Genomic DNA, 12,982 nt, shown 5'->3' with positions numbered 1-12,982 from the left:
GACTTGCGTTTCAAGTAATACTTTATATCTCTGAAGAAGCTGGACTAGAGTCCAAAGAATTTTTTGTTTCATAAATTTATTGATTTTTAAGCTGGAAAAGATAAAGAAAGGCATCTAGACTGACACAGAGTTGTCCATGTCTTGAGTTTGAGACATTCAATTATGATGAATATTTCAGGAACTAGAGAACTCACTGTTTTCCAGAAAACCTTGTTCCAGAGGCTGAACAGAGTCACTAGTTTAGGAAAAAAAAAACCCAAACAAAAAAACCTATCCTATTTTCCTATTCTGAACTAGTCTGTTTATCATTCAAATACTGCTTTTTCTTAAGCCTTTCCCTGGTATTATAAGGAGCCATTAATTCCTAATATCACCTTTTAGATAAGCTAGCCTAGGCTAAACAAATTGAGCTGTTTAAATCTCCTACTGGTGCTCTCCTTTCCTATGTTTACTTTTTAAATATAATGTCAAGAAACTGAACACTAAAGCCACAGTCCCATGACAAATCTCTCTGGCAGTGTACACAGAGGTAAAGCCATCCGCCTGCTCCCATTTGTTGGTGATCACAGGGCATTCCCAGATGCTCTTCAGAAGTTACTGCAGATCAGCATATGCTCTCCAATTGTGCTGCACGAACAACAAATTTTGGTTTTATATTTACTGAATGCATTTTGTAACAACCTAGCTGTGTAAATCGACTGTTTCATAAGGACTGCATGTCCATCCTTCTCCTTTTTTCACTGCATCTCTGGGGTAGTGCATGCTGAATATACTGTTACACACAAGATATTCCAAGCATTAACTCTGTCTTCGTATGTATCTGCAAAGCAATTACTGTACACTGGACAGCATGATATTACTGATATTAATTTTTAAAAATAATTTATTAAAAATATGAAAAACCATCACAAAAATACTGATTACAGAAAGACTGTCAAAAAAATTAAATTGGTGCAGTAAAGGATGACTGTGATATTCTGAATATGATACCTGTGCGGAAAGGTAAGAGTTGTTTCAGCTACCTATAAACCATCGAGCAGGATATATGTAAGAAGACTGAGAAAAGCTGACAGTATAATCAGGATATGTTCTCCTTGCCCCTCGCTGATTGAGACAAATATAATCTCTGGGCTCTATGATCAGCATTTGTAGTTGTTTAATTTTGTGCTAGTTGTGACCTTTGTGGTAACCAATAAATAATTCCTCAAGGAAAGGACATTAAAAAGGTACTGTGTGTGGTATTTCCTTTCTCCTGCTGAAACTGCCCAACAGCTTACAGTGAGATTAATAGTAATGCTTTTGTACCTCACTTTGGAGAATCATGACAGCATGATTGAAATGGTGATGCTCCAAGGTAGCAGAGGTGCCATAGAGCTGAGCTAAGGCCGATCCACTCCTGAAACAGAACATGGGGAGTCAACAAATACCACTCATCTGCTTACGAAGCAGGTTTCAGAAACAATTTAGTAACAAAAGCATGTAGCCACACTTCACCTCCATTTCAGCAACCACACTTAAGACAGTTGACAAGATCAAAAATAGTAATTTAAAGCCAGATACAAAGCGTTTATGTTCCAGACTTTGCTAAATATTATCAGCTGACTAACAATTTTTCTTGAACTACAAGAAATTTTGTAACACAACTTCCAAAGTGCCTCAGCAACAGCGGAGGTGCACCATTGTGCAGGAAAGACACACAGTAACGTCCTTGATCTAGGATTGGCTCTTCCACTACTTTGTTTTTTTAATCCTTAATAGACATAAACACAATGGCTTATGATGGGCAATTAGAAACTCTTAAAATAAATCCCCAAAACACAACAATAAAAAACCAACTACAAATGCACTAAGGTCTTGTCAGTATGTAAAATCATACATTTAAAAAAATACTAAGGTAAACAAAAAAACACAAGTGAGAGCAGTGAATACAAAAGCAAAGTTTAGCATTGCTTCAGAATGTATTTTCTCATCATGTTTATTGTCTAAACCAAAATCAGATTCAAAATGCACAGAGCAGGTAGGTTTTCTAAGTTTTTCTAAGGATAAAAATCTATAGAATACAATTATAAAATTGCAAATCATTGGGAGGTGCAGAGAAAGGGACTGGATTGTCAGAATATTCGCCGTTCACACTTCTGGGATCCAGACTAAAGCAACAAGATGGGTTTTCTTTCCAAAGAAATGAGAATAAGAGATTATGCTAGAGACAGGAAGTCTCCTAGGAGCATATACTATAAAACTGTACCATACTGATACTTAATTATCAGAAGCAGCTATATTAGAGAGAAGGATGTCCAGGAAACATTGTCCCTAGAGAATGTGATGCTGAGATATATAACAGAGCCATTTCAAACAACTGTGATATTGCCTCCATCATATACCTCTTGAACTTTCATCATACAGAACAGCAATATCGAATACTAAAGATAAAACAGGAAAAAGTGATGCTTAAATTTATGTCAGGTTAGAAGAATAAATCATAGTTGCTGTTATGAAAACTACAGCTTCTGTTTTCAGGGATGTTTTATGCATGTGTGGTAATGTTTGTCTTTCATTAAATGTCTTCAGCAGTTTCTTTATGGAGTCATAAAATGGTAGCCTCTTCTCTGTATTCCATTGTCAAACAACAAGTATAAGTGATAGCAGCCTAGCGCTGAAACCCTACACCTTTAACTGAGCCATCTCTTTGCACAAATGATGCTGTTGTGTAATGTTATAGTGGAGAATTGGTTAACTTAATCAGAGCCTAAAATGGCTAAGATGTAAATTTTAGGTCTTGTAAATTAGGAACATAAACATCAATCAGCTGAGCTTCCTTCCCATTTGTCTTGTCTATTTTGATTCTCTTCAAGTCTCCGCTGCAAAAAGGCATCTAGCAGTGCTTGGTAACCTTTGCACCATGAGCTCTGTCTTTTGAGCACTGCAATTGATTTTCCTTGCTATGGTGATTGAAGATCCAGACAGTGTCATTGTTTCATTGAGATTGTACGGCAACACCAATACCTCAGGAAACGGCAGCTTAGTGAACATCAGAAACATCAGTTTGAGTGATGTTCACTGATGCAACTTGCCCCCCGAATGCAGCAGCGTGTACATACACACATTGCAGCAGAGTATTTCTGCAAAAGGTAGGACAAAATAGGCTAATGAAGCATTACGCTGTCTTTCAAATATCTTCGGACAACCATTTGACCACTACCCCATTGCACTGGAGGATTAGCAGTAACACAGAACAGAAAAAGCTGCAAATGCACACTGGGATCTACAGGACATATTCTGACTGTAGAGGACCTAGGGAGTGAAGAAAACCACATGGGATTTGAAGGAGTCTCTGTGTCTGACAGCTTTATTTCACAGCTTGGCCAGGATGTTGCCAGGGGACATTTTCTGTTGTCCTGTCTGTTCTCAGGGAACACAGATTTTGGAATGAATTTGACCATGGTCAAAGGAGTTCCCTGACCACCACAGTAAGAAGTACCACCCTCAAAACTTCCACAAGCCTGCTTCTACCTCACTGTGCCTGATGGCAGCAGCATGGACAGTAAAAATACATGCAAGTCAGGGCTGCTAAATCAGGTCATAAGAACTTTGAATAAAATAAAATTCATTTTCAGAATTGAAAACAGTCTGTAGAGCAAGATTTTACATCAGTGAAGTATGAATCATACTTCATAAGCTAGGAATTACTTTATGTATGCTTGCTTATACTGGTGTGAAAGTTTTTGTGAAAGCATTATTTCAGTTTTACTTCTTTTCTTTTCTTCTTAATAAGGGAACAAGGTTTTACTCAATATCATGCATTCCAGTCAGTAAGAACAACCCAGATAGACAATTTAGATGTTTCCTGGGTTGAATACCAGAATCAATAATAGCTGAGCCTGAAAGGAACATCAAGTTTTGGCACCACATTTTAATACGTGGTGTCAGTTCAACAGCCTGCTACAAAGGACAGGCCAGCAATTACCTAAAGGAACAGAGAATGATAAAGATGGATTGTCCCTCACTGCATACAGGAATAAGAATACTTGGCCTTGGCCTAGGAGGCTTGAAATTAATGCTTCATTCTTTTTCCTGGTCACCTTTTGCTCTCCCATGGAAGAAAACCAAATTAAAATAGTAAGAATTAGAAAGCTTACTTGGCTTGGAAGGCATTGTTGGTTCCCCTGTGGTCAAGGTCGTGACATAAGCATCCCACAATCAAAGCTAAAATTTCAATTTCACTTAGAATCTCCTGGAATCCTGCGGTCTGAGAGCAGAAAAAAAATAGCAGCTGTAACTATCAGTAGCAAAAGGGATAAGTAATGTTAGTCCATCGAGCAACAGTCAACTTTGTTTTGATACCATGAACGTTTCAGTAAGGAGAAGATAAATGCTTTATTGTCATATTCTATTCCCTGCTGTATGTTAGATGGTTAGCAGAATAGATAACGTCCTTGGAGTGATCTGTTATTATCTCTTTGTTGCATTTTCAGCATGCCATTTCTCTGCTACCCAGAAGGCACTGAAGGCAAAAAGAGCTGAAAACAAACATCAGTAACTGCAGACTAAGACAGTAACTGGATTTTCTGATCAGAGAAATAAAAAAACCCAAAACTAAACTGATTCCATTTTGAAATTATTGTTCTGAGAAGTATTTAGTAAGATTTCTTCAATTCTGAGATGACCACCTAGGTCAATCCCCACTGTCCGAGATAGCTGAGACATTAAATCAGAAGACCTATAAAAGAACCCACATACAATATACTCTATGAAACTGTTATGAACTATTAAAAGATTTTTTTCACCTGGGACAATGAAACAAAGTGGTATGATTTAAAGAGGAAATGTCTCAAATGGCTTTTTTCTGCTGCAGACATCCACTTGAATTTGGGAGAGATTTTTGAAAACAGATGTAATGAAATTGCCTACAAGCAGCTCAGACATGTCTGTGTGAATGGGGGAGCTGATTCTAGAAACATTTTTTGCCACTATACTTCTCCTCATAGATACTTGCCATAGCAGTCTTCCTGCCTGAACTGTCTCCTGTCAGAAAGGAAACACTATTGGTATTGCTAACCTCATGCATCCTGAACAGATCCTGCCTGGAGGAGGTGCTAGAGCCTGTGTAGGACACCACCCCATTGGTGCCGTGCATCTTACCCATGGCAGAAACAACCTGGTTCTTCAACTCTTCAGAAGCAGAAAGGCATATTGCCTCCACAAAGTACTGGCTGAGCTGGAAAATCATAACACTTGTCTTTCCATAGTGCCAGCCTCCAAAGACACTTTTCAATTAGCCATATGACCTAGTTAGTATGAAAGGAAATTATATTCAAGAAATATAAAATACATTTATATTGGAGTACCAAATCAAGGCTGAACACTAACACCATCTGAGAAATCCCAAATCCCATTGATATTCATTGGGGCATAATTTCACCCACTGGCAAGAAGAGGGTTTATGCGATACAGTGAGACTTGTTGTCCTTCCCTGGTAGGAACTTACGACCCACTCAGAAATGCCAGTCAATTGCAGCAATACTCTAAAAACTCTTCTATTCATCCTGAAGACCACGAATTCTACTTAAAGAAATCCACATTCAAATCCAAGTAGCCTCTGTTTAGATAGTCTGAAATGTGGCTGCAGTTAATACTTAGGCAGGACAGGGAGCCAAGCTCCCCCAAGTGCTCAGGAATGCATTTCAGTGGGAATTGAGGAAGTGCAGGACAAAAAGGACAAAAGTGCTACAAAAGCTTTATAACTGAAGTTTACACATCAGAAAAGACAATGAAGTATGAGGAAAAAAGATTAATTTTGTGTAGAATCCACTGGTGTACAGAATAACTTGAATATTATGAAAGAGATTCTCCTGATTTCTAGTGGCATTGCTTTTTTTTTTTTTAGTTTTATTAACATCTACTCAGGCAGAGGAAATTCTCTAAAAAAATAGTGGTTTATCTTTTTATTTTTATTAAACATTGCTCTTGTATAACAAATAGTAATAAAGGTCTATCTTAAAAAGGGACTGAAAAATAGGTTTTTAACTGATGACATGCCGTATGTCATTTCAGTCTAGAAAAAATATTCACAGCTAAGTTAAAACAACTTAAAAGTTCTATAATATAAAATTGATGTTGTAATAAATATTCCTTAGCATAACACAAGCTTTGATTAAACTAAAGGATTCAATCTGTATTGCAAATGCAGGAAAGCTGATTAAGGAATTTATTAACAGTAGCAATATCTCAAAAATAAATGCTACATTTTCTTTAATGTAAAGTCTAGTCATTGAATATATGAAAGAAATATAGCATATGTCACTTAATAAAAACCCATTTAATTTAAAACAATGTTACAGTAAGGGGATATCTTCTTTGAACATAATGCAAGAAAACAGGGGATTACATTTCCCCATTTTCTGAATTTACACAAAGAGAAAAAAAAAATACATGGCTATAGACGACGGTGCAGTAAAATTTATTTTCACCAGAAAAGGAATGACCCATAACTCATGAGTGGCACAGTCTCCAGTGAGTTATGGAGGTCATTCTTTCACGTGAGGAAATGAATTGCATTCATTATACCTTGCCCCACATCTATATGTTTTGTTATTAGTACACCAGATGGGATTTTAATTTTGTATTGCTTACTTGTTCATTTTTACCCTTTGAAATAAGTATCAATGTGAACTGTGCTGGCAAAGGCATTGATAACAAAGCCTGGGCTTGATCCTGTGGTTTACTCTCTTGCAATGTCTTAAATTGTGGGAGCAGCCTCGATGCAGTGCTTGTCTTCAGAATATTTGGACATCTGAAATACAGAACTGTGGCTCGCAGAACTGGGCTTATAATTGTTCAGGAGAGATAAAATACGTAGGAACATACTTTAGATATGCAAAAAGCTGAGTTCACTAGAAGCGAAACAACTGGTTTACTCTTTGTTAGATTTATGTTGTTTGGCTTGCTCAACCCAGCTGAATTTTCCTTCTACATTCAGTAAGAGTATGGTCAGGCCATTAGAGGCTACTTCATTACAGATTCGACAGTACTATGCTACGGTAAATTCTACCTGAAAATGCCCTAAATAGACCTGTCGGATTATATTTGTGGTGCAGTCTATACTGCTGACTCTTATGGAGACATCAGAAATAAGGTGCAATAACTGCACAAAACAGTGCTTTCTTGACCATCAGAGAAGGCCTCTGATGAGCCCTTTAAAGGGCTTGTCAACGTATTTTCCCTTTTCTACAGTGAAAAAAGACACGTACTAACTCAGATGGTATCCCCAAGACAAATGCAGTAGGGAGCAAGCCTTGTGCTGTTACTGGTCTCTTGACTCTCTTTTGTGTCTTTTTTTTTCCTCACAAGATCAGTCAGACCAAACAGATCACACACCTGAACTTATTCTGTTCTCAGCCAGAGCCAGAGCAAAGCGGGGTGGGATGTGTGGCTAGTCCAATGTTGTGAGCACATGCATCTGAATTGCTCAGTTTATTACCAGGACTGAGGGCAATGAAATGAACTTGGCTTGAAAATGCCAGATCACATCCCACATACAGTTGCGTCCCTGTGCTGACTGCTAAAAGGATCCTGAAATTATTCTGTGAGAACCACAATCAAAGCAGTTTATAGTGGAAGCCTGGCAGGCTGCTGGAGCAGCAGGGATGCGCTCTCTCCCTTGCTGGCTGCCAATGCGGACACCTCTAGGCGAGACGGAGGTGCCTGGTAAGAGGGCGCGTTTCCCAGCGAAAGAGCAGCGTGCCGCAAACCTGGCCTTGGAGCTCCACCTAGGGGTCTCACCGGTGAGGCTGGGGGGGCTCCTCACCCCGGGAAGCGTCTGGCAGAAATTACTGTAACTCACACCGAACGGTGCTGCCCGCCTTTGCCTTACTCATCAGAGTAAAACGCTTTTCATTTTTCTAAAGCTGAAAAAAAAAGGTGCACATCAAATTTATAAAACTCTAAAAACAACCGACACCCGTGCCTTCCGACCGGATTTCATTAGAGAGTGTCAGAAAGTGCCTGCTGAAACAACGTTAGGTCTGCTCAGCTGAACAGCCCTGTGCCCAGAAGAAGAGGTGACCGTTCTCCCTTGTTGAACGTCTCCGTTTCCTTTGTCTCGTGGTGTACGGTACAGCTTTGCTACACCTCCATAAGCACTCACAGAAACAAAGCCACACAGACGGGTTTGGACCAAGCACTAGACCAACATCTACCTGCTAGGGGACATCAGACTTGTTTTTTTTCTTGCCCAACAAAGTCCTGGCACACAGACAATGCCAAACAGAGGAGCACAGCCAGGAACCCACACACAGGACAGTTGTGCCTTGTGAGTAGGAAAAAGGCCACTGACTGACTCAAATCCACGTAACAGTGCACTGACCTGGGCTGGGAATGGCATAGGCTGTGGAGTCTCCCTCTCTACAAACAGAGTTCAAATCCTAAGTGCACTGCAGAGACCAGTCAGCAACAAGAACATAGGTATTCATGGAACAAAAATTAGGGAGCAAGCACATGACATTCCAGATAAATAAATACTTGCCCAAATGCTACAAATATGGCCAAGTTAATAGATCACAATAGATTAGGCATTAAAACTGAACATGAAGAAAAAAATTTTAAAAACTTGAATGTTTATCGGAAAATAAGGCAAACCCAAAATGTAAAGTACAGCAAAAAAGTGTTTTGTGCTCACAGATGTGTTGCTCCTCTTTCACCATATTAACCAGAATATTAAACATTCAGGATCACTGAGGTTTTTACTGATGCATTTACAAGAATTAACTAGCCAAGCACGGGTTATTTCACACAGTGACGTTGCTGTGGGGTAGGGAGAGAGAGCAATTATACTTGTTCTAGTATACTAGCAGTGGTACTTTCAATAGAATTTACTTGTATGCTGAAAGGAGCTACAGGTACTGATGGAGATACCTCCCTAAGCGTTAACAGTGTCCAATAATGGCCAGTCTTCATGAACGAAGATTTTGGGAAAGGTCTTTTACCTTTCCAGCCTGCGCAATGGGTTTTTTAGGTGAGACACAGCCTGCGCTGAACTGAGCCCACCCTTTAATCCTAAGGTTCATCTGCTGGGGCCAAGCAAGCTTGGACAATGGCAGTGAGGTCCTCAGGACGTAGGTTTGTTTAGAGTGACCTTCTCATAGATGGATGGCCTCACAGGGCTAACGGGCTCCATCTACCCGGGGGGACTGGGAATCGAACCTGGGTCGCAGCGGTGAGAGTCCCGCATGCTAACCACTAGGCCACCAGGGGTCCCAAACAGTGTCCAATGGAGACATGAGATTCACTTAGATCACTGTGTTGGAAGTTAACTTTGAAATGCTTTTAGGCAATACCTTCTACAACTATTTAGATGAAGCTGGATAAGGAGGTAATAAATATCAACATAATAAATACTTTGGGATTCTAATCTTCCTTGGTTTTGTACTTTCCAATTTAAGTGTCTGAAATAAATGTCAAATCAAAGGGTTCCAAAGAAAAACATTTTGTAAGATCAAGATGTATAATAACAAGCTCACTCCAAGAATGCCATCTGTTTTCAGTCACTTTAATGTGCTTATGATACCACTGTCACTAAAACACTATAGGGTTTTGCCAAATATGTGATGCCTCAAGTTGAACAAGTTCCGTGTGCTTTGCTATTGGAAATGAGTAGCATAATAACCAGAAAAGAACTGAATGCTGGAAAGTGTTTAGACATGTAAGGCAATGTGGCAGTAAAAGCTCTTACGGGATTGCGTCTGGAGCTGGATACTTACGGTTAACATGGCAAACATTAGCTGGCAGACATTGAAAGCATGCCTCCAGTTGTGATACAAAACCATCCGATAATTCTTCCTAACCGTCAAAAGCCACCTACACAGCGTCTGAAATTAAAAGTACAATTTGTATCAGGGCTACTAAATGTGTACAAATGGACAGAGCAGTGCCAGAACAAAAGCAGCAGATATCTGCAGCGCAGGTGGTTACCTCGTAGTCAATTTTAAATTTCTGAACCATTCCAAGTTCCATGAACATCCGCAGGGCTGCAGTAATCATGGCATCCACATCAAGTGAGAAGTCATCAAAATGGATATTGTCAATGCCAAGCTCTGACACCAGAGGGATGTTTGCTGCCTGAAAATGCCAAAAGGAAATTTCCGATTCAAAACTTCGGTCTTTTTTTCTGTGTCACTCTTACAAGAAACAATCCGTACATCAGTTTTGACCTGTCAATACATCCCCTGCTTGATTCAAATGCCAAGCAGTAAAAGTCTTCATCTGGGAAATACAAACATGTCAAGCTAACAGAGTGTGGGAAAAGTGGGAAGGAGAAGAACCTGGTATGAGCAGAAAATATGTTCACCATCACAACTGGAGCCCAGATACAGGGCTTAGACTGAAAGCTGACCACTTTACAGCTACTGCAGTAACACAATATATTCCAATGCAAATTACAGTGCTGTAATGCAAGAAACATCTGGACAACCAGCAGCTGGGAATTTTAATTGCTACCATTTAGAATTGCAAAGCAAATATACTGCTCTGCAGAATTTCTTCATCCAAATGTCTTTACAACCATAACCATACAAGTGCCCTTTGCTTTATACTCTTCACTACACATACACAGAACCGAAAGAAGAGCAATACAAAATATGTCTAGCAGAAGTACTTTCCAAAGTAAAATGAAAGAATTTTCAACATGCTGATTATGCAGTAAGTCAATATAGCAACAGCAAAAGCCTTACATTTTGTTGTCTATGTAACAGGAACTTTTATTCTGTTTGTAAGAGAGGAATGAGCTTCTCATGAACACACAAACATACGGACGAGTGTGCCGGACTGGCTAATGCATACAGCACCTGCGTGAGCCAGGCAGAGGTGCTGACAACCCTCACAGGCTTCCTTGCCCTTCTTTGAGCCCCTTCAGACTTGCCATTCATCTCCCTAGAGAGGGCAGGTGGAGGAGGATGCATTTGCTGAAGGAGCATTTGTTCCCTGTCTCCCACAGTGAGAAGGTGATGGGTCAGGTAGAAGCCTCACAAAGGCACTAGATCCAGCCCACAGGCTATGAGCTGGACAATGCTGAATTAGTTAAAATCACATGGACTCAGCTGGTATGGCACATCCAGCTACTCACTTGCATAAAATACCAATTAGTTCATGCAACTCTAAGTTCACCTTCACAGTTACAGATTCTGCGTGACCATCTTATGGCTTCCTTCTTGAAAACTTGTGTTTTGAGATAGTGCACCCTAAGGACAACAAACTGCTGACATGTAAAAAGCTTTTTCTGGCTGAAGAGAAAGTGTCACCTCAATTATTACTTTATGCAGAAATTAAGATGCTTTAGTTACACTACACAAGAGAAGATGGTGTAAGCCTGTCATAAAATGGTATTAACATCGTGGTTTTAACTTATTTGCTAGCTAGAAGAAAAGTCTTTTTAGTTCAGCACCCAGTAAAGCACGCCAGTACCACAAAAAGTCATGTCACTATACCAGTGTGTTTAACTGATATAGGAAATACAACAAACCCAGCAAGCCAAGTGTCATCCCAGGACACAGCTGAAAAACCACTGGAGCATGCAGGCAGAGATGTCAGTTCTGTTAACTGCACACTTCTTCGTCTGCTAGCATAATTATCCCGGTTGAATGAGTTCAGCATCTTCTTTTAAGAATTAGTGAAAAATCTGAAATACTTCTAGATGATCCTAACAGGAGTTATACCTTAATACTCTTTAAGATTTGTCTGAAAAATTATGTATATACTTCTGAGGTAAAGAAAGAAAGACAATATGGTTAGGTGTGAAGCAGGAAAGCTGGCCCGGAGACTGCGCTGTCCAGACCTTCAGCAGGCTTACAAAAATTGTGACTTTTATCATTCAGTTATCCTTCAGAGCTGTGGGGGATAGTCAAGATGCACAATAATATTTAGTCTATGAATACACTCACTACATAAAAATAGACTCTCTGTAAAATGTCTTTGAGGGAAGAAACACATTTTTACACCTTATACTCCTTTGTTCCTTAGTGAAAAGTTTAAATAACAAAGATTCTAAAACAGAAGCACTTGATTGTCAGCAGACCTTCTTGAAATTGTTTTATCAAAACTATCTTTACAAACCTACTGCTGCATTTTCATTAACTTTGAAGTGGGGTCTGATCAAAATTTTCACTTTTTTGGCATCTTAAAGGAAAACAGATCTTTTCCTTGCAATTTTTTACTGGAAACCAACACTGTTATCAGCCTGTTACAATTCAAGAGAGAACACCTGAAGCAGTTGCTCAACTAAAATTGTTTTTCCATTTGTCAAACAGTGGAGAAATAACAATATATTCCAAACCTATTGCAAACTGAACAACAGGATGTTAATAAAACAAGTCAAACCCAATTTCTTCCCATGTCAGTCTGAAACTTTTATGTATTTATGAGGTTTTACATTCCTAAATTTATCAGGAGTGCTATAATCCAAAATAACTGCTGAATTAATAGCCAGGAGATAACAATTGTAAAAAAGAACCATTTGCTTTAAAAGAGCAATAAAGGAAACAACAGAATTATGAGTGTAGAGATTAATTTGAATAATGTTAAAAAAAAATATATTGTGGGGCTGCAGCAATATTCTGGCTGCACCTGGCATTGATTACCCTCAGCTTCTTAGGCCAGAAATGCAGAAGTCCGGGTTTATAGGAGAGCAGTCATGAAAACTTCATTATTTTAATTACAGAGATATAAAAAATATTAATACTACAGAATATTAAAACATATTCGCCCCTGAAATTTTGCTGTACTGCAGGAAAAATTCCAGTGGATTTCTTAAAATAAAGAGCAATAACAACACTCTCTTTCAGGAGAACAGAGAGGATGAAAGTACCATGACAGCAAGAGAAAGGGGCAGGCAATTAAAATTCCAAGTTACAGTGAAATTATTTTTTAAAGCACCCCAGTGTTTTAGAATCACTTAAAAGGCTTACTTCCTTTTGAGCATTTTGAAGTTCAATTT

The 12,982-nt window shown here is 39.1% G+C and overlaps 1 protein-coding gene across 4 annotated transcripts in view; it reads right to left on the bottom strand.

Annotated features, from left to right (window-relative positions):
- PDE11A (phosphodiesterase 11A) overlaps positions 1-12,982 on the bottom strand; it is a 130,005-nt gene that overhangs the window by 33,155 nt on the left and 83,868 nt on the right. For all 4 annotated transcript variants that reach the window (XM_027678467.1, XM_027678464.1, XM_027678466.1 and 1 more), the window contains exons 11-14: positions 9,967-10,113; positions 9,756-9,863; positions 4,137-4,246; positions 1,306-1,396 (exon numbers count right to left, since the gene is read on the bottom strand). In XM_027678467.1, coding sequence (XP_027534268.1) covers positions 1,306-1,396; positions 4,137-4,246; positions 9,756-9,863; positions 9,967-10,113 — 456 coding nt within the window. The remainder of the gene's footprint in view (positions 1-1,305; positions 1,397-4,136; positions 4,247-9,755; positions 9,864-9,966; positions 10,114-12,982) is intronic.

The sequence above is a fragment of the Neopelma chrysocephalum genome, unplaced genomic scaffold (genome assembly GCF_003984885.1).
Source record: "Neopelma chrysocephalum unplaced genomic scaffold, ASM398488v2 Primary Assembly neopelma1_44, whole genome shotgun sequence".
In the NCBI taxonomy this organism is placed as follows: Eukaryota; Metazoa; Chordata; class Aves; order Passeriformes; family Pipridae; genus Neopelma; species Neopelma chrysocephalum.
The sequence above is the reverse complement of the archived record's forward strand: the minus strand, read 5'-3'. Positions and strand labels throughout refer to the sequence as shown.